Consider the following 21,971-nt stretch of genomic DNA (forward strand, 5'->3'; position numbering starts at 1 on the left):
CAGGGAGTTTGAAAGGCAAATAGAATGTTGGCGTTTAATGCTCAGGGTTGGAGGATAAAGGTGATGCAATCTTATTACACTGTACAGGGTGAGACTGCATCTGGAGTACAGTGTACTGTTTTTCTCTCTTTACTTAAGGAGGGATATGCTAGTCTTGGAAGCAGTTCACAGACGGTTCACTAGGTTTGTTGCTGGGATAAGGGGTTTGTTTTATGAGGAAAGGTCGAGCAGTTTGGATCATCTTGGAGTTGGAGAAGGATGAGGTGATTTTATTGAAATGTATAAGATACTGAGGTGACTTGATGAGGTAGATGCTGAGAGAATGCTTCCCTTCATCAGGGTATCTAGAACTAGGAAGCACAGATTAAAAAGTAAGCGATCTTCCATTTAGGATGGAAATGAGGAGGAATTTATTTCTAAGGGTCGGTTGTCTTTGGAATTCTTTACTCCATAGAGCAGTGGAGGCAGGGTCATTGAATATGCGCCAAGAAGTTCGATAGATCTACAAGGGAGTTGAAGTTTATAAGGAGCAGGCAAGTAGGTGGGGTTAAGGCCACAATCATATCAATACTGATTTTACTGGTGGTCAAATGGCCTATTCCTAGTTAAATTCTCCAAAAGGCATATATACAGGAAGACAACAAACTACCCTTCAACCCACCCCACCCATCAACATCCCTATCAGGGAACCCCCCCGAGCCAGGAAACCCCCAAAAAAGCTCCAACACACATACCACCTTGACATCCACCCCAACCCTGGAAGCACAACTAAAGTCCCCAACCTGACAGCCCCCTCCCCCTAACACGCACCACCTCTCCCCACCCCCTAAAATACGGCCGAACCCACGCACCCACTACCCTCTTCTACAGGGTCCCAACCGACATCTTCCCCCCCCTGCCCATTTTACCTTTTCCTTCTGACCCACCATCTCTCCCACACCAAAACCCCCACCACGTACATGACAAACAAAGGAACCCCACCCCGCACAAAAAAAACCTAACATGAGTAATTTAGAAAAAGGAAAATTTCCAGGAGCCAAGAAGATTACAAGGCATCACAAGGAGCAACAAGGGTTGGACGCGAGCCGAACGAAAAGAGGCAGAGCACGAAGAAAAGGGGACATGTGCTCTCTCCGTCCGACCCCAAAATCCTACTTCTAGTTCTTAAATTCTTAGAACAGACATACCTCATTTCAAACCAGAGTAATTAATTCTATATATGGTTCAAAACCCAGACTTTCTGTAGACTTTTCATAGAATCCTAACAATGCAGAAGGAGGCCATTCAGCCCATAAAGTCTGCACCAACTCCCTGTCAGAGCATCTTATCCAGGCCCTATCCTCATAACCCCACATGTTTACCCTGCTAGTCCTCCTAACATGCACGTTTTGAGACACTAAGGGACAATTTAACATAGCCAATCCACCTAATCTGCACATTTTTGGATTGTGGGAGGAAAGCAGAGCACCTGGAGGAAACCCACACAGACACAGGGCGAACGTGCAAACACCACACAGATAGCCACCCAAGGCTGAAATCAAACCCGGGTCCCTGGTGCTGTGTGGCAGCTTTGTGCCACTTTTTTTTACTGGAAGTTGTGGTCATTAAAAATTCCAAAAAGGTCCATCAGGGGATCTGGGATCTATGTTAAGAGGGTAAGCGATTGTGTTCCTCTTTAGTCAACCAGATTGAAGAATTCTTGCTGAGACATGTGAAGTTTTAACCAGGAAGTGCAAATTAGAATTGTAAATTGAATACCAAATCATGTAATGAAAGTGACACACATTGAAGTTAAAAAAATGGGATTAAGGGAGTAGAGACAAGAGACAAAGAAAATGTTTCAAAAATTCTTAATGTGAAAGAATGAGACTCCACAAGAAAATTATTTTCAGGACTAGAGGGGTGTTGCCAGTAATTAAGATTCTTCTACATTAATTGATTTACGCTTCAATGGACAAACCCTAGCTTTTGTTGGTGTCTTTAGTGGGTATATTTTGTAAAGAACTCCAACCTCATGGCATTCCTTATATTTCAGTGCCAAGTCTCTCAGTGAGCTACTGCTAAAGAGAAGCTTGTGAAGGAGCAATGTGACTTGATCGCAACTTTTGAAGTTAGCCTGGAACCTAACTTTTTTTTGATTTTGGCAATAGAGGAAGCATGAGATGTTTTGCTTTAGGTATTGGTTTTCATTTTTAACTGAGCATGTGCAGTCACTCGAAGTTGCTGACTGGTTTACCTTTTAATAGCGTTGAACACTAATAGCCTGGAATTTGCAATAAAATAACAGTGACATTATGATTTTTATTAAATGTCAAGATTATGTCCTGCATTTCCTTGGACTTATCATTATAGTTGTGTTATTGCCAGAATATAGACCTCAATTTAAATCTTTCTTTTCACATTGGTTTTGTCTGTTGACTTTGATTATGCCTGTGCTGATTTCAGTGAATTTCTCTCTTTTATTTGGTCATCAGTTGTTGCAGGGGTCAACATCTTTGTTATTTAAACAGTTTCAAAACTGGGTGCTATCGAGAAATGTGCTGTTGTTTCTGGATTCATGTGACAATGTACAATAGTTCAGATATAAGGAAAGTATAAGCTGAACAAAATACTGATGGAGGCAAAATCTGTTTGTTTTCATTGGACTATTGTCAAGTTGCATATTTTCTATTGAAAATATTGACCAGAGATAAATCAGAAAGATCCATTATGGTGATGTGTGTGTTCCCCTTGGGGCATGTTTTAAATTTTCCTACTTGTTGGATTTCTAACTAATCTTTTAAAAACATGTTCATAAGTTGATATTTCATCCAGTTGTATTCATGTGTTGCTTTCAAGGAATGTTAAATTTTGTTTCCAAAGTTGTAATAAAGAGGAATTCTGGCCATTTGACCGCCAGGTCAAAGAGGAATAAAGAGGCCATGCTAAAATTGCCCCTTAGTGTCCTGAGATGTGTAGGTTAGAGGGATTAGCGGGTAAATGTGTAGGGATATGGGGGTAGGGCCTGGGTGGGATTGTGGTCGGTGCAGACACGATGGGCAGAATGGCCTGTTTCTGCACCGTAGAGTTTCTATGATTTCTATGATTTCATTTTTCAGAAACAAAGTTTCTTGGTTGTGGGGTTAAAATAACTTTGAATAAAATGCCTTGAAGCTCTTGAATGAGTTTCAGAATCAATATCACTCTTTTTAAAAAAATCAAAATAGTCAACAAAATTCTGTTTAGATCAAAATAAAATGTTGTTTTCAATGCCAAGTGCTTTTAATTCTGGAAAGTTGCCTTGCTGGAGTTATTGAACTCGCAGTATTAGTGAGCTGAATTACCCAGTTCACATCAACCTTCAGTGATCGCTAACCCACACTTAGGAATTCTGTTTGTGAACCCTTATCCTCCCATTTCAAAACCCCTCAAAACTTTTATTCTTTGACCCTCCCTCCCTGACTTTGCCAGCAGCTACGGTGGCACAGTGGTTAGCGCTGCTGCCTTACAGAGCCAGGGACCCGAGTTCGATTCCTGGCTTGGGTCACTGTCTATGCGGAGTCTGCACATTCTCCCCTGTCTGAATGGATTTCCTCTGAGTGCTCCGGTTTCCTCCCACAGTCCGAAAGATGTGCTGGTTAGGTGCATTGGCCATGCTAAATTCTCCCTCAGTGTACCCGAACAGGCGCTGGAATGTGATGACTAGGGGATTTCGCAGTAACTTCATTGCAGTGTTAATGTAAGCCTACTTGTGACATTAATAAATAAACAAACTTTAAATTATCCGATTTCCTCCCCGCCCATTTCTCCAGTAGCCTTTAATATTGTGCTATGTTAAAGGTACTCAAGTGGCTGCAGTGATTAGTAAGTTCAGATTCACTCATGAGCCCACTCATCCAATTTCCTTAAACTAGTTGCTTGCTAAATCAAAATCACTAAGTTTAAATAAATAATTATAACTTTAAATGTTCTGTATTATATTTAAGTATTTTTGTCTGAAAGAAGCAAGATAATGGTTCAAATATATTTTAAAAAACTGATCTCTGTTTTGCTGTTGTGTTTTCTAATAGATGAATCGACAGATGTTGGTGAGGAAGATAGTTTTGTGGGTCAGACTTCTGCGTCCACGAACCATCCGTCAACATTCAGCTATTTCACTCAGACTGCAACCAACAGTGATCCTTTTGCGAATATTGGACACCATTCTTTCACAACGGCAGCACCATCTGCAGGGACAGCTTCATTTTCAAAGGCCCCAGCTGAAGCACCCATTGCTTCTACAGCACAATCTGCACAGGATCCCTTTGCATTTCAGAGCCCGCAGCCGCAGCCTGGCTACATGGTTCCCCCGGTCTCTCAGTATATTAGCACAACCTATCAGAATACTCAGCATGGAGTTTCCTCATCTACTGCTTTCACATCTGCCTCCCCTCCTCAGACCCAGCAGAATTTTAATCCTTACCGCCAGAATTTACAGAGTAGCCGGGCCAATCCCTACTTTACCCCACCTCAGCTGCAGCAAAGCCAAAGCCAAGGTTACCAGCAGATGCCCCCTCTTCAGTCTACTGCCCCAGCCAATCATCTTTACCAGACACCACCAACGTCTCCACCACAGGTAGGTTGAGTTGATGCTTAACTGTCAAAATGCTTGTTATTGCTTGTTGTATTATCCGTATAATCCTCTGTTTATACACAGACTGTCTGAAAAGTCAATCCCCAGAACCAAATCCAGCAATGACCCCAGCAGTGAAGTGCTTGTATAGTAACTCTTGTAGCTTTTTCACAGTCCAGATTTAAGTCAATGAACATCTATTAGCTAAATAATGATTATTTAGTCACAGGTATAAGTGTTGCAGGAATAATGAAGGTGTGACATTTTTCCCTTACACTATGGATACACACCATTTCCCTATGTTGATTCAAAAGAAAATGAATCATTTTATGAAGAATCTGGGCCTGCCGCACATACTATTTTGAGTTCAGTGGTATCATTCGCTCCTGTAAAATGTCAGAGCATTATTTTTGTCTGGGAATTGGCTCACGCTACCCTACATATCTATCTGTATGGTAACAGACTGAAGATGTAAACATTGAACTGCTTTGTAGCCTGATCTGGGTCTTTGTGTCTTTCATGTGCATTTCCTCAACTTCCTCCAAAAGTAGACTCAAGTTAATTCTTAAGTGTGTTGAAATGTAATTCATTTTATTCTTCAGGCGGGTGTGTACACAGAACAACAGCTATGATCAGATGCACTTCGTCAAATCTGCAAAGGTTCATTTTGTGTAATGATATAAAATGCTATGATACTCTGCTTAAGTTTTAATTTTTCAATATTTTGTCCCATGGCATCACTGATCAGAAATTAGTGATTTCTGTCTTCTTGAAGCACTCGCTTATCTGACTTCTTTCTTCATAGATATTTTCTTTGTAAACGTCTGACTCTAGTTTTTAAAAAGTAAAAAAAGTTTGTTTATTAGTCACAAGTAAGGCTTGCATTAACACTGCAATGAAGTTACTGTGAAATTTCCCTAGTCGCCACATTCCGGTGACTATTTGGGTCAATTCACCGAACCAGCACGTCTTTCAGACTGTGGGAGGAAACCGGAGCATCTGGAGTAAACCCTCGCAGACACGGGGAGAACGTGCAAACTCCACACAGACAGTGACCCAAGCCGGGAATTGAACCCGGGTCCCTGGCGCTGAGGCAGCAGTGCTAACCACTGTGCCACTGCTTCATCAAAGCTTAACTCCTTTAACTGCCTGTCCCAATCACAGAGTGGAGTCCACCAGTTTAATTTAGCCTTTACTCCTACTAAATTCAAATGAATAGATTAATGCAGTAACAGTAGGTGTGAACGATCACTCAAATGCCACGTTCTTTTTATTTGTTTGTAGGTTGCTGGTTTAAGTGTCCTGTCTGAAATGTAATACATACAAGATAGCCCCACTGTCTCGTCAACTTGATTTCTTTAGTGCTAAATTTAATAGCGGCATTTTTAACGTTTAATAGACCGAGTTCCTTCTGCAGAGGGATCTGAGACTTGTGTGAAAAGGACAAACAATGGTGCGACTCCTTAACTAATCAGTTTGAAGAACCTGGAGTCAGATGGAGCAGAGTTTAAATCAGAGAAATTGTGAGTTAGAATATTAAATTTAATATAAAATCATCAAATAAGGCAAAATTGAGGGGGATAGAAAGATGGGTTTGAAGGTGAGAAATAAGAAAAGGGTTACTTTGTGTAACTTTAAAAAAACTCCAATAATTAAAATCTGAAAGAATGAGAGTCCTCACTTGTAAAAGTAGGTTGTCATCACCAAAGAGGTTGCTTGGCAGTGATTAATATTTGCCAGGTTAAACATTCTAAACATTCATTTGCACTTGTGGAGAAGCTCTAACCTCTTCTGGCATGTTCAGTGAATATCTATCACAAGTTTCAAGTATCACAACGTCAGGCTGTCGCATGTACTTGAATGGTGAGTTTCTTGAAAAGCTATTGGTATAGTAAAGCTTACTAAAAGCAGAGCAACTTGGACATCAACTTCCTGATTTCCATTTTTAATTGCCCCGACTTGAAAATTGCTGTTTGACTTACTCCTTAGTAACAGTAAACACTGAGCCTCAGCATAATTCTTCCTGCAAACCCGAGGCCATTGATTCGTGACAGAACCACATGTGTGGCTTATAGGTCAGATTTGGCTGTGTTCACTCTAATGATCTCACTAAATGGCATAACAGACTCTAGGGCAGTGATGGCAACCTCGGCGAGTGCGTGGGCCCGATGAGTGGCCCTCCTTCATCTCAGTGATCCGCAAGATTGAAATCGGGCTTGTTCACTAACTGTGACCCCATGAATAAGATTAAATACATTTAACACGTACTTAATATTTCATAAATTATAGAAAGTGCGTAATCGGTTATATATCAATATAAGTATCATTAACTTCAAATGGCAAAAACAAAATAAATATTTACACTTTGGACGCAGAGGGAGTACACAGCTCTCGATCAATGTTGTGAGCACTCGGCATGTTCCTCACTGCACTTGCCCTTGCTTTACGTGTGTATAACTTTAGTCACACCAGTCGAAAAACAAACTGCATGGATGGAAATCAGCAGACTGTGGCAACCCTGTGTGTGGGCAATGGTCAACAAAACGTCTCGCAGGCCACACTCAGAACCCAGATGAGCCGCATGTGGCCCTCAGGCTGCAGGTTGCCCATCTCAGCTCTAGGGGCTAAATGGCCGACCCCTAGTCTTGTACTTCTAATGATTGTTGTGTAAACTCACTCGTGAAAAGTGGTGATTGGCAAAGTACTAAAGGTTGTTGACGTGCACAAAATAATAATCTTGTATGTGTTTTTACTTCTTCATAAGAGTGCCAGCGCAGAAATTCTACTCACCTTCATCTCCTGTCTTCCTGAAACACTAGGTTATCTGACTTCTTTCTTCACGGTTAATATTTTCTGGTCTGACTTTAGTGTTAATATTTCATCATAACCTGACACCTTTAACTACCTGTCCCAACCCTCGTGTGGAATTACCCAGCTGAACTTGGCATTGACTCCTACTGAGCTGAAATGAATAGTATTAATACATAAAGTGAAGGGAAGAAACTTTCAAATCTGAAATTCCCAAACTATCAGCTCAGATACAATCTTTTTTTTTCACAGCGTTATTTTGCTGCAGACAGGAATTGGTTGAATTTTTCCTTCTAGTTATCTTTGTTTTCATTTGGCTACGTTTGGCTTATAGTGACACAGTCCCTTTGCCCACCAGACAGCAGAAGGATAATCAACCCTCATTCCCTTAAATCAACATTTTCCAGTTCTAAGCCACTCTGCCTCTAAACCCTGGTTCCCTAGTTGCCTTTGCTAACAGCATAATAATGGGTCATGTTGAAGCTTGGAGAATGGGATTCACATGGGAGAATTTGTGTCTCTTGAGGAAAATCCCAGCTGTATGCCTTCTCATTTGTTATTACCGAAGTGTCTCTTGGCTTTGTAGAACTTGAAGCCAATGGGAAAAGCTTTTTTTCTGTACTGTGATGCTGAGCATGATCTTGCTTGTTAAACTTTAAAAAATGACACCGGTTGAATGAGGAAGATTGTTGTGGATCAGGCTGAAATCAGCAGGAATACTTTATGTTCAGCTTTTTAGGAAAGCATACAACATTGGAGGATTATGGATGAGGAAGGGCATTCTGCCAATTTCAGTTGATCCATGTAAAATGATCCTAAAGTTCTCCCATCTAACTTAGTGTTTTTAACACAAGTTCAGAAAAATGCTTTAAAATCTCAGCAGGTCTGACAGCATCCGTGGAGAGAGAGGAGATTCAACGTTTCGAGTCTAGATGACTTTTTGTCAGAGCTGGGAGGAAAGAGTCAGCAGTGATTTTATGTTATGAGAGTAGGGAGGAGTGGTGCATCTGCTGAGATTTTCCAGCATTTTTCTGTTTCTGTTCCTGATTCCAGCATCCGCAGTATTTTACGTTTATCATAGTGTTTTTAATGTTGTCATCTGTAGTATTTTTGATCTGAAAGTCCATTCCATGTGCGAAACACTCTGAAGAATAACTTTAATTGGATTTATTATTGTTACATGTATTGGTATACAATGAAAATTATTTTTCTTGTGCGCTATGCAAAGTATACCGTTCATAGAATACATAGGGGAGAAGCAGTAGACTGAGCCAAGAGATGGGAAGCATTCTTTTTGGTTGTATCACAGCTTGGTATGGCTCCTGCTCTGTCCAAGAACGCAGGCAACTACAAAGGGTCGTGAATGTAGCCCAGTCCATCACTCAAACCAGCCTCCCATCCATTGACACTGTCTACACTTTCCACTGCCTTGGAAAAGCAGCCAGCATAATCAAGGACTGCACGCACTCCGGACAATGTCTCTTCCACTTTCTTCCGTCGGGAAAAAGATACAAAAGTCTGAGGTCACGTACCAACCAACTCAAAAACAGCTTCTTCCCTGCTGCTGTCAGACTTTTGAATGGACCTACCTCACATTAAGTTGATCTTTCGCTACACCATAGCTATGACTGTAACATTACACTTGCATTCTCTCCTTTCCTTCTCTATGTAGAATATGCTTTGTCTGTATAGTGCGCAAGAAATAATACTTTTTACTGTGTGCTAATACATGTGACAATAATAAGTCAAATCAAAAAAGCTGGTTCACGTGATGGACTTGGCTGCATTCAGAACCCTTTGTAGTTTCCTGCGGTCTTGGTCAGAGCAGGAGCAATACCAAGCAGTGATACATCCGGAAAGGATGCTTTCTATGATGCATCTGTAAAAATTGGTGAGCGTTGTAGCGGACATGTTGAATTTCCTTAACCTCCTGAGAAAGTAGAGGCATTGGTGGGCTTTCTTAACTATAGTGTCAGCATGGGGGGACCAAGACATGTTATTGGTGATCTGGACACTTGGAAACTTGAAGCTCTCGACCATTTCCACTCATACTCGTTGATATAGACAGGCATGTCCTCCACTGCACTTCCCGAAGTTGATGACTATCTTCTTCGTTTTCTTGACATTGAGGGAGAGATTATTGTCATTGCACCATTTCACCAGATTCTCTACCATACAGTCATGTGTGTAAGGAGCTGAGGACACTGTTTTGTGGGGCACCAGCGTTGAGGATAATTGTGGAGGAGGTGTCATTGTCTATCCTTACTGATTGCGGTCTGTGTGTTAGGAAATCGAGGATCCAGTTGCAGAGAGAGGAGCTGAGCCTGAGGCTGAGAAGTTTGGAGATGAGTTTTGTAGGAATAATGGCGTTGAAGGCTGAGCTGTAATCAATTAGTAAGAGTCTGACATAAGTGTCTTTGTTATCCAGGTGTTCCAAGGTTGAATGTAGGGCCAGGGAGATGGCTTCTTCTGTTAACCAATCTTTAACCTGTTTGTACATGTCATTTTCTTGTTGTACTATTGTAATCTATTTAAAGTTATTCCATGATGAAAGAATGTGAAAACATTGTTTCTTATGTAGTTTAAATCTTATGTTCTTCTGCATGATTACTCATTGGATGCCTCCTTTTCAGGCAATAAAGCTTCACCTGTGACAATTGCAACACCATTCACATAAAGCTCATGTTGGCCATTTTACCAGACTATGTGCAATAAGTTGCATTTGTCTGCATTAAATTTAGTCTGCCATGGTTCTGCTGACTTGTATATGATAGTTTATTCTATCATTTCCGAGCTGCCTAATTTGCTTCCACTGTCACTCCTGAGTTTGTCATCATCTGTAACTTTGTCAGCTTGCACTGGATTTCCAAGTTCTCATTGATGAAATTCAAAAATACTTGTGGTCCCAATGAACATCCCTGGGGCCCCACTCAGAATCATCCCATTCCCACTGCTGTAACAAGTCTTCTTATCAGTCAATTTCTTATCTGTATCCAAATTTATGCTGTTTTTTAGCTAAACTGGCCCTTTTGTTTTGGGCTCTGAAAGCCTAGTTTATAATGTGTCGTAAGTCTTTCCATTATCCACTTGAGATGTCGCTTCCCCCAGAAGTCAGGAAGACTCATTATGTAAAATATTTCTCTCTCAAATTCATGTTGACTGCTGTTACTGAATTACTATTATATTGTTGATGCTGATTCTGTGCTATGTTGTGTTTTTTAAAAATGTGGGTAATGTTATGATCCCCATGTTTTATGCTCCCCGTGTGGAAACCCTGTCGCAACATTACCAAATTTACCAAATGACCCCGAAAGAAGAAATCAGCAACAAGATTTCATTTTTTGTAACTTTTACTTCAACGTGAATCAGTACCAATGCAAGTTAAACAATAATTAACAGATGAATGATATTTCAAATAAAAAGATGAATTTCACTTTAAATAGTCAATACAACAAAGATGCATCTTACAGGACCACAAGCATCTGCATCACTCATGCACAAATGTGGCACGATACCACTACATTGTTCGGCGCACCCGCCCCGAGGCTCGCAATACGACATTGGCCTTGGACGGGATCTTATGAGCTTCGGGCGGGCGAGGCGGTAAAATTCCGGCATTGCTGTTCTTTATTCACGCAGGATAAGTTAGGAGTCCTATCCAGCAACAGCTTTCACTTTCAAGTTTCATTACAATTATCATGATCTTCCCTTGGGTCATGACAGTAATGGTGGTGTAGCTCCCTAGAGTTCCTTTTCAACCAACTAATTAATAATAACCTGGTTCATGTATTGGCCACTTCTGGGAAAACAGCCAGCTCTTTAGAATCTCCAAGCTATTCGCACTGCTTTCCAGATTTCTCTTTTAGCGAACTGGCCCAGTAGCTCCAAGAGTTCCTGTCTACTTTTCTGCCAAAAGAAAAGTTGACCTCTTCCTGAGTGATTTGCTTCGCCCTCAAGAATTCTGTATGTTCTGTTTTCACTTTGTGATTGCATCTTAATAATGTCCTTTCTATAATAGTGTGACCAGAACTGTGCATAGTATTCCAAGTGTGGCCTTCCCAATGTCTTGTACAACTTCAACAAGACGTCCCAACTCCTGTATTCAATGTTTTGACCGATGAAACCAAGCACGCTGAATACCTTCTTCACCACTCTGTCCACCTGTGACTCCACTTTCAAGGAGCTATGAACCTGTACCCCTAGATCTCTTTGTTCTGTAACTCTCCCCAATGCCCTACAATTAACTGAGTCAGTCCTGCCCTGGTTCAATCTACCAAAATGCATCACCTCGCATTTGTCTAAATTAAACTCCATCTGCCATTCGTCAGCCCACTGGCCCAATTGATCAAGATCCCGTTGCAATCCGAGATAACCTTCTTCACTGTCCACTATGCCACCAATCTTGGTGACACCTGCAAACTTATTAACCATGTCTCCTATATACTCATCTAAATCATTAATATAAATGACAAATAACAGTGGACCCAGCACCGATCCCTGAGGCACACCGCTGGTCACAGGTCTCCAGTTTGCAAAACAACCCTCTACAACCACCCTCTGGCTTCTGTCATCAAGCCAATTTTGTATCCATTTAGCTACCTCACCCTAGATCCCGTGAGATTTAACCTTATGCAACAACCTACCGTGCGGTACCTTGTCAGAGGCCTTGCTAAAGTCCATGTAGACAATATCAACTGCACTACCCTCATCTACCTTCTTGGTGGATGCATTTTTTACCCCTTCAAAAAATGCAATCAAATTTGTGAAACATGATTTTCCATTCACAAAGCCATGCTGACTGTCCCTAATCAGTCCTTGCGTCCCTAAATGCCTGTAGATCCTGTCTCTCAGAATACCTTCCAACAATGTATCCACCACAGACGTGAGGCTCACTGGCTTGTAGTTCCCAGGTTTTTCCCTGCAGCCCTTTTTAAACAAAGGCACAACATTTGCCATCCTCCAATCTTCAGGCACCTACCAGTGACTATCGATGATTCAAATATCTCTGCTTGGGGACCCGCAATTTTCTTCCTAGCCTCCCAAAATGTCCTGGGATACACTTCATCAGATTCCCAAGGATTTATCTACCTTGATGCACTTTAAGACTTCCAGTACCACCACCTCTATAATATATACACTCCTCAAGTCATCACTATTTATTTCCCCAAGTTCCCTAACATCCATGCTTTTCTCAACAGTAAATACTGATGAGAAATATTCATTTAGGATCCATGTGCAGATCCATCTCTTGTGGATCTGCACATAGGTGACCTTGTTGATCTTTAAGAGGCCCTACTGTCTCCCTAGTTACTCTTTTGGCTTTTATGTATTTGTAGAAGCTCTTTGGATTATCCTTTGCCTTATCTGCCAAAACAATCTTGTGTCCCCTTATTGCCCTCCTGAGTTCCCTCTCAACTCTACTCCCACACCCCCTACACTCTTCAAGGGATTCACTTGATCCCAGCTGCCTATGCATGTCATGTGCCTCTTTCTTCTCCTTGACCAGGGTCTCAATATCCCAAGTCATCCAGGGTTCCCTACTTCTACCAGCCTTGCCCTTCACTATAAGAGGAATGTGCTTATCCTGAACCCTGGTTAACACACTTTTGAAAGCCTCCCACTTAGCAGATGTCCCATTGCCTTCCCACAGACTCCCCCAATTAACTTTTGAAAGTTCCTGCCTGATACCATCAAAATTGGTCTTGCCCCAATTTAGAATTTTAACTTTTGGGCCAGACCCTATCATTCTCCATAGCTAGAAGTTATATGGCTTTCTTAACTAACTTCCTGTTGGTGCTGCTTCCAGTTCAAGGGACACCAGGTCACATGGAGCAGTATTTCTTGATATCCAAGGAAGGTACAATTAATCCCTTTACATTTAAAAAGTTATTTTCAAACTATCTTAAAAGCACTTACAAATTCCACAGACGTTTTAAACAATGATAAATCCCCGGGACCTGATGAAGTGTATCCCAGGACATTGTGGGAGGCTCGAGAGGAAATTGTGGATCCCCTAGCCGAGATATTTGAATCATCGATAGTCACGGGTGAGGTGCCTGAAGTTTGGAGGGTGGCAAATGTTGTGCCTTTGTTTAAAAAGGGCTGCAGGGAAAAGCCTGGGAACTACAGGCCAGTGAGCCTCACATCTGTGGTGGGTAAATTGTTGAAAGGTATTTTGAGAGACAGGATCTATAGGCATTTAGGGACGCAAAGACTGATTAGGGACAGTCAGCATGGCTTTGTGAGTGAAAAATCATGTCTCTCAAATTTGATTGAGTTTTTTGAAGGGGTAACCAAGAAGGTAGATGAGGGCAGTGCAGTTGATGTTGTCTACATGGACTACAGCAAGGCATTTGACAAGGTACCGCATGGTAGGTTGTTGCATAAGGTTAAATCTCACAGGATCCAGGGTGAGGTATCTAAATGGATACAAAAGTGGCTTTTGGGTGGTTGTAGAGCTTTGTTTTTCAAGCTGGAGGCCTGTGACTAGCGGTGTGCCTCAGGGATCAGTGCTGGGTCCACTGATATTTGTCACTTATATTAATGATTTGGATGAGAATATAGGAGGCAATGTTAGTAAGTTTGTAGATGACACTAAGATTGGTGGCATAGTGGACAGTGAAGAAAGTTATCTCCAATTGCAATGGGATCTTGATCAATTGGGCCAGTGGGCTGACGAATGGCAGATGGAGTTTCATTTGGACAAATGTGAGGTGAAGCATTTTGGTAAATTGAACCAGGGCAGGACTTACTCAGTTAATGGTAGGGCGTTGGGGAGAGTTACAGAACAAAGAGATCTAGGGGTACATGTTCATAGCTCCTTGAAAGTGGAGTCACAGGTGGACAGAGTGGTGAAGAAGGCATTCGGCATGCTTGGTTTCATCGGTCAGAACATTGAATACAGGAGTTGGAATGTCTTGTTGAAGTTGTACAAGACATTGGTAAGGCCACACTTGGAATACTGTGTGCAATTCTGGTCACCCTATTATAGAAAGGATATTATTAAACTAGAAAGAGTGCAGAAAAGATTTACTAGGATGCTACCGGGACTTGATGGATTGAGTTATAAGGAGAGGCTGGATAGACTGGGACTTTTGTCTCTGGAGCGTAGGAGGCTGAGGGGTGATCCTATAGAGGTCTATAAAATAATGAGGGGCACAGATCAGCTAGATAGTCAATATCTTTTCCCAAAGGTAGGGGAGTCTAAAACTAGAGGGCATAGGTTTAAGGTGAGAGGGGAGAGATACAAAAGTGTCCAGAGGGGCAATTTTTTCACAGAGGGTGGTGAGTGTCTGGAACAAGCTGCCAGAGGTAATAGTAGAGGCGGGTACAATTTTGTCTTTTAAAAAGCATTTAGATAGCTACATGGGTACGATGGGTATAGAGGGATATGGGCCAAATGCGGGCAATTGGGATTAGCTTAAGGGTTTTAAAAAAGAAAGGGCGGCATGGACATGTTGGGCTGAAGGGTCTGTTTCCATGTTGTAAACCTCTGACTCTAATTGACATTTTTTTCTTACTGTACTGTTTCCCATCCAGAGGTTGCTACAGTGTTTCATTTGCCTGTTTCCAATCTACTGATTATTTCCCAGTGTCTGCAGATTCCCTCCTATCAATTCCCAACACCTCTGAAATCTCTCTGTTCGCCTTGTGGCAAGGAATAAATACTGTACTTTTTTGGGAATTTATTGTTTTTCAGACCCTTAATGGTTCTTGTATCTGAAGCATTAATTTTGCCCAGGTTAGCTGCTACTTTCTGACAAGAAGACGACTTTAATTGTGCTTGCACAAAGTCCTTTCAAAAAATATTGATTGATGTACCCTTTCTTTTCAGGCAACTGTAGGGCAGTCGATGTTACCACCCCCTGCTTCCAAACCTATATCGACAGCAATACAACCTTTACTGAACTTGCCGTATAACTTCTATGAATCTGTGCGACCCCATTGGTTCTACTGCAAGCTGGTGGAAGATAAACCAATCTGGATGCCATTCAGCTTTCTGGACACAGCCAAGCTTGAGGATGTTTACAACTCCAGTGAGTAGAAAAAAAACTATTTGTCTGATTTTTTTAAACTTGTTATATACGCTGTGTGTTCTCAGACTAAAGACAACTTCAGTCCAATAGCTTATGCCCTTTCTGACTCTTGCACATTTCCATTTTTGTCCAGTATCAAGTTGCATTCTGTCCAGAATGAGGTTGAGCTGTCTCAATCAGATCCAGCATTATTGAATTGCTGTTGTGTGTTGATTAGAATTTTCTTTACTGCAGAAAATTACTTATTTGCATTAAATCTGACACCATCCAAACATTTTGTATCTGGTGTAAGAGTTTTATCCTGAACGACTATTAAAATAAATCGCTTGGAATCGTTTTAGAATCTTTTGTTTCCTATATTTTTTCCTTGATGAGCTGTCGATGTGCAACAAATGAATCATTTGCAACCATATCATAAAGGAGCTATTTTCAGTACTTTGGCCGCATTAACATTTCAGCTAATCACAGTGGGGGTCTGTGGTTGCTTGGTATTTCATGTAGACAGCCGCGTATGTGTGATTGTAAATGGCTGGTGTTAGTAGCATATGTATGTGTGCTGGCCATAATAGTGAAATCCATCTTTGCTCTGCTCGACACCTGCCCATGGAGATTAATTACGAATAGGAAAGCTACATTTAATATCCCCATCCTTATTGCTAGGCTGTCTAATTTTGGGTAAATGAGGTAAGTAAGCATATACTAGATTATCAAATCTGGGAATTTTATTGATGTTAATACACTATTAGGGATATTTTTCCACTGAGCTGTCTGGATTTTACACTATAATGAAATTTAAAGATCATTCTTTAGAATTATTAATTGGAGAAGAAAAATTACATTTTTAAAAACTGAGAAATGTAAAGGATGTGTATTTATAACATAAATCAACCTATTATTCTCAATTAACTTTTAAAAGTTCTGGTATTTTTCAATAAATCTTTGAATATGCTACCAGCCTAATATATATGGTATTGTTTGATATATTTAGTGTGAGAATGGGTTGGTATTGAACTAGTTAAAAGTCTACTTTTCTTAAACAATGCCCTTTGGACGCATCCAGTTCCACGATGATAAAAGTTATGAAACAAAGTATATAGGCTTCAGTTTGGATGGTGGTAGTTGCTGAAGAATACAGAAAATTGACTCTGGTTTTACTCCCCAAAGTTTAAGTTAATTTATTAGTGTCAAAAGTAGGCTTACAATAACACTGCAGTGACGTTACTGTGAAAATCCCCTCGTCACCACACTCCAACGCCTTTTCGGGTACACTGAGGGAGAATTTAGCATGGCCAGTGCACCTAACCAGCACATCTTTCAGACTGTGGGAGGAAACTGGAGCACCAGAGGAAACCCACGCAGACACTGGGAGAATGTGCAGACTCCGCACAGACAGTGACTCAAACCGGGAATCAAACCCGGGTCCCTGACGCTATGAGGCAGCAGTGCTCGCCACCATGCCGCCCTAAATTTACAACATTAACTGTTTGAATACAAAAATGCTTATTTTGATCATCATAACCAGTTGTTTGTATTTTGTTGCATATATACACAATGCCTTTGATTTTATGACCCATGTGGACTGGAACAAAGACATGTTTTGCTGCTTGATAACAATGTCAGTCAGCGCAAACTTGCAGTTTAGTCTCTCTCCACAGTCTGTTGACTGCTGTCACAGCATATTGTCTTTGTAATTTAATTTTTATTGTATTCATTACAGTTCATTTATCCTCAACAATGGGTTAAGTCAAAGGGATGTGACTAGTTTTCCCATGGTATAAGCACAACTGATAAATAGAATAAAATGCATATGGGGAGACATTTTTAAAAAGACTACAGTGCTGAACTACTGAGTGGGAAATCCACACTTTGAATTCCAATCTCACCTGGTCAGCATTGAGCTGTTCGTGGTTTTGTAATGTTGACCTGCCTTGTGTCACTGTGCAAAGGAAAAATAAGGCAGTGAGGGAACCTATCTTGCACCAATGTGTGACAATATATTAACCAGGCAAGTGTTGCAGACCTAAATGCTCATGTTGGGGGATTAAAGGAAGTCTCTCCTTTCACCTTCTCATCATAAGATAATTGAGGATAAGCCACGTCACTTCAGTTGACTTACCTGGGAAGTCATGGGAAGCAACTATCTTAAAGTCTCTGCTTGCAATTTCTAATTAGTTCTTCAATCCAATGTCCATTACTCTTATCTAAAAAAGCCCATTCCATTTGGATAAGATATTGGTTCTAAATTTCAGTTTTACTCCTTTGAAACGGTGTCACCTTGCCCTACTCCTACAATTTAGTTTGAAGCAACTTTCTGGATTTATTTTTTTCACATTACTTACCTCCTTTAAGCACTTTTCTGATACCTTTAAGGTTGAAAATACTACTTTTTTGAGGTATTTCCTCATAAAAGTTTTGTACAATATGTTTTCTTTCATTATTATTGACTAGTTGGAAGGGAGGAAATAAATTAAAAGCCAGCTATTGACAAAGAAAATACATTTTGCGGAAGGATGTATTGGCCTTGGAGGGAATACAGAGAAGGTTCACCAGGTTGATACCAGAGATGAGGGGGTTAGCTTATGAGGAGATATTGAGTAGATTGGGCCTGTACTCGTTGGAGTTTAGAAGGCTGAGGGGAGATCTTCTAGAGACATATAAGATAATGAAGGGGCTCGACAGGGTAGAGGCAGAGAGATTCTTTCCACTTAGAAAGGAAACAAGAACTAGAGGACACAGCCTCAAAATAAGGGGGAGTCAGTTTAGAACAGAGTTGAGGAGGAACTTCTTCTCTCAGAGGGTAGTGAATCTCTGGAATTCTCTGCCCATTGAAGCAGTGGAGGCTACCTCGTTAAATATGTTTAAGTCACAGGTAGATAGATTTCTGATCAATAAGGGAATTAAGGGTTATGGGGAGCGGGCAGGTAAGTGGAACTAAAACACTATCAGATCAGCCATGATCTTATTGAATGGCGGGGCAGGCTCGAGGGGCGAGATGGCCTACTCTTGCTCCTATTTCTTATGTTCTTATGTTCTTATTTAAGCAACAGAAGGATGACAGGAGCAAGAATTTTTAAAATAATAGCGACATAGAATTCTTATTTTTGATTTCATTTTGATCATTATCCAGATCATTTTTACAGACTTGAAACATTTGCGAGCACAGGACAAATGCCATTTAACCAGCTTGGTCACCACTGTTTTTGTCATACAAAAGATTACTTTTCCTGGTTGTATAACTGTTATTTAGAGTGCTTATTTTGCATTTATTGACAACTTACAGTACAAAATCTAAAGTAACTCTTAATTTAAAACTTTCAGTACAACCAGATCCAGAAAATGTGATAGTGTCCACTGATGGAGGCCGCTATGACATTCAGTTGTATGATCGTACGCGGCATGCTGTATACTGGGAAGAGGAAGCATCTGAAGTGAGACGCTGTACGTGGTTTTACAAGGGGGACATGGACAGCAGGTTTATTCCTTATTCTGAGGAATTCAGTGAGAAGTTGGAGGTACAGTATCCCATGGAGCTATACTCAGCTGCCGTTTAAAATTATATGAAAAGTTTTAGCACCTACCAGCAATCCCTGGTCAGTAATTCACAAAGAACTGCAAGTATCTTGTATCAAAGAGCAAAACAAAGAAAATCAGCAGGGACTTTGCATTTACACTGGTTATATTGACATGTATTCATGTCTTAATCGACAGTTAATCTTTTTCCTAGTAATTAACTACAGGGCAATCTACAGCTGTCCTAATGAAAGAAAATGTAGATCACCTAATCTCAGGTATCTAAATGATTCTGTTGTACTTTTTCAGTGATTAAATCTGTGAATCTTAGGACAGCCTGCAATCCTATGGAAAATTTATACCAATTTCAGCTGCAGCAGCGATTCAACCCAGAGGACACTTTCAGTTGCTCACATCATGTACATTGCTCAAGATGCATATTAATTATTTTATGAAGGCACTTGGATGACCTATACAGAATCATACAAAAACTTTGTATGGATTGTTCCTACTGCTAGAGACTGGCCTTTCTGTGAAGTAACCAAAATATGCATCTTGAAAAATGTAGATGATGTGGGCAACTCTGGGTGAATACGAGTCACACGATTTGGCAATAGTAGTAGCAGATCTGATGTAGGTTTGTGCACAGTAATCCTACATAAAGAAGACCAACAGTGCTTGACAGGGAGAACATGTGAACCTTTCCAATTCTCTTTGCAACATGTCATTGTCATGAATAACCTGGCAGTTGATTTTGAAAATTCAAACCTTTACCTTGTCTGTGCATGATGAAGCTTGAAGAAAATATATTTTGCCCTTAAGTGACAGAGTTACTGATAACATACTTGGATAGCATTTATGTTATAAATCTGCCAGAGTCAACCAAGTTAAGGGTGCTATGAATTCTTGATAAAATAACTAAAGCCTTTTATTGAATCCAAGACTGAATATACTGATTTTAAAATTAACCCCAATTTTACCTCCTGCATGCTAATCTTAAAATTGGGGCTAAACCCTAGAAATATCAGAATTTTGTGTATTGTGGTATGATGTGAGGCCTGCAGCCATTTTCCTTACTTGGTCCAAATCGTGTGATTCGTATTCACCCAGAGTTGCCCACATCATCTACATTTTTCAAGATGCATATTAATTATTTTACGAATAGAATGAAGGGCTGTGATCAGGCTCGTACCTTCAGGTCTAGTTTATTTTTGTACAGTTTGTATTTCTTTCCAAAATTTTTCTGTCGGCTAAATGGCTTTTTGTTCTTTTTAGATCTGTTGCAAAATTAATCTGCTCATACCTGGTTTTACCAGCTATTTGTTTTTATTTTATAATCTGACTTTGAGATTTTTGGGGCGAGGGGAAGAGGAGTCAAAAATTGGAAGGCCGATACTCTTGATTGCAGATCATGTGTGGGCACTCCTGATTCCTAGTGTTATACCACATTGTGCATTGCTTGCATTGCATTGTGTTTTATAAGTGTCGCAGTCTGTCTGAGTCAATCTGTCTTTCTGCAAAAGTTGTGGATCCTTGTGCGAGTTCCACTAATGTTGCACTATTTCATTGTTCTGACTGGAGACTGAAGCAGTCAGAAAATTTCTGACAATACTTCAAACCCCATTATGCATAATTTAAGATGACATTTGATTGCAGTATCAAAGGAATGCTGCATTGAGACAAGTTTAGCCTTTTGGTGAGATATTAAATGGAGGCCCATCCAACAGCTTGGATGGATTTAACGAATCCCATTCCACTATTTTTGAAGCAGAACATAGTTTTCCCAGTGTCCCGGTCGACATTCTTCCTCCGCAGATGCTATAGGATGCTCGCTCGTGATTTGTATGCAGTTTATATTACCTCACTATTTCAAAAATCCTTTCTCTATCTGCAATAATTGTGCTTCTTTATCAAGTTAATATGTCATAGATAAATTTTGTTTTGCGGAGAGCTATTTCAGCTTAAGAGGGTGATATAGGACATATGAACCTGTGAATTAGGAGCAGGAGTAAGCCATGCAGTCTCTTAAATCTGCTCCACCATTCAGTAAAATCACACTTTTAAGCAAAAGTTAATTGCTCACATTAATTTTTCAATTCAATAATTTTATTTTACTTGGAAGTTTCAATTTTCCAAGGGACCCTGTGTCAATAACATAAATGACAATCAAGTACAATTCTACTTCCAGGGTGCCACACGACATTTAAAAGTAATTTGTGGACCTGTTAATTTACAGTCATTGCAATAGTCATTTGAACAAATCCACTTTGGTACATCTCGGTACATAAAGCCTGAAGCGAATTATAAATTTTCGGTTTAATCTTAAAATAATTTTGATTTGTTGAGGAAAGCAAATTTAAAGTCTTGCCTAATTTATCTCTTGTTTTTCAGGGAGAATATAAAAAGACTGTAACTACCAACCAGTGGCATAAAAGACTTGAGTTCTCTAGCGGAGAAACTATTGTTATGCATAATCCAAAGGTATAGTTCTGCATAAATGCAGCAAGTTGTGATTTTTAAAGTAATATCATTGATGTAAAGATATGGGCTTCTGTTATCACGGGAAATGATTGATTCAGTTCTCAGTGATGTTGTTCTGGTAGAAGAAAGCAAGGTTCCATGTTTACATTTGCTGCAATAGAAGAGCCATAATTGGCCTGTGTTGCCCTTGGGATAAGATGCAAGAGCTGCTTATTCCATAGCTTTCCGGTAACTGATGAAGACTTCTTCTAACTGTGGAAGTGCTTATATTGGCTTTGAGATTTTTCAGATGGTTAAATGATAAAGGCACTGCATGAGCTATATTGAGTCGACTGAAGTCCTAGTTTCAATCTTGAAATGTGTGCTGAATTACCGAATCTCAGGTAAGGTAATTTTGAGGGTGCAATAGGCTCCTGGGCTATGAAGGGATGGGGTGAGGAGGTGGCTGGAGGGGGAAATGATCCAAGTTCTCACAGTCACTGTCCAGCATTCCTTGTTGAAAAATATACATGTATGGACATCGGGTAGGAACAGGATTGGACAGA

At 40.4% G+C, this 21,971-nt stretch overlaps 1 protein-coding gene across 1 annotated transcript in view; it reads left to right on the forward strand.

Moving 5' to 3' along the window:
* Window positions 1-21,971, forward strand: part of sec23ip (SEC23 interacting protein) — a 127,471-nt gene that overhangs the window by 4,602 nt on the left and 100,898 nt on the right. The window contains exons 2-5 of the mRNA XM_078223330.1: window positions 4,050-4,594; window positions 15,234-15,435; window positions 18,754-18,947; window positions 21,337-21,426. Of these exons, the coding sequence (XP_078079456.1) occupies window positions 4,050-4,594; window positions 15,234-15,435; window positions 18,754-18,947; window positions 21,337-21,426 (1,031 nt within the window). The remainder of the gene's footprint in view (window positions 1-4,049; window positions 4,595-15,233; window positions 15,436-18,753; window positions 18,948-21,336; window positions 21,427-21,971) is intronic.

Source organism: Mustelus asterias, chromosome 11 (assembly GCF_964213995.1).
Source record: "Mustelus asterias chromosome 11, sMusAst1.hap1.1, whole genome shotgun sequence".
NCBI classification, from domain to species: Eukaryota; Metazoa; Chordata; class Chondrichthyes; order Carcharhiniformes; family Triakidae; genus Mustelus; species Mustelus asterias.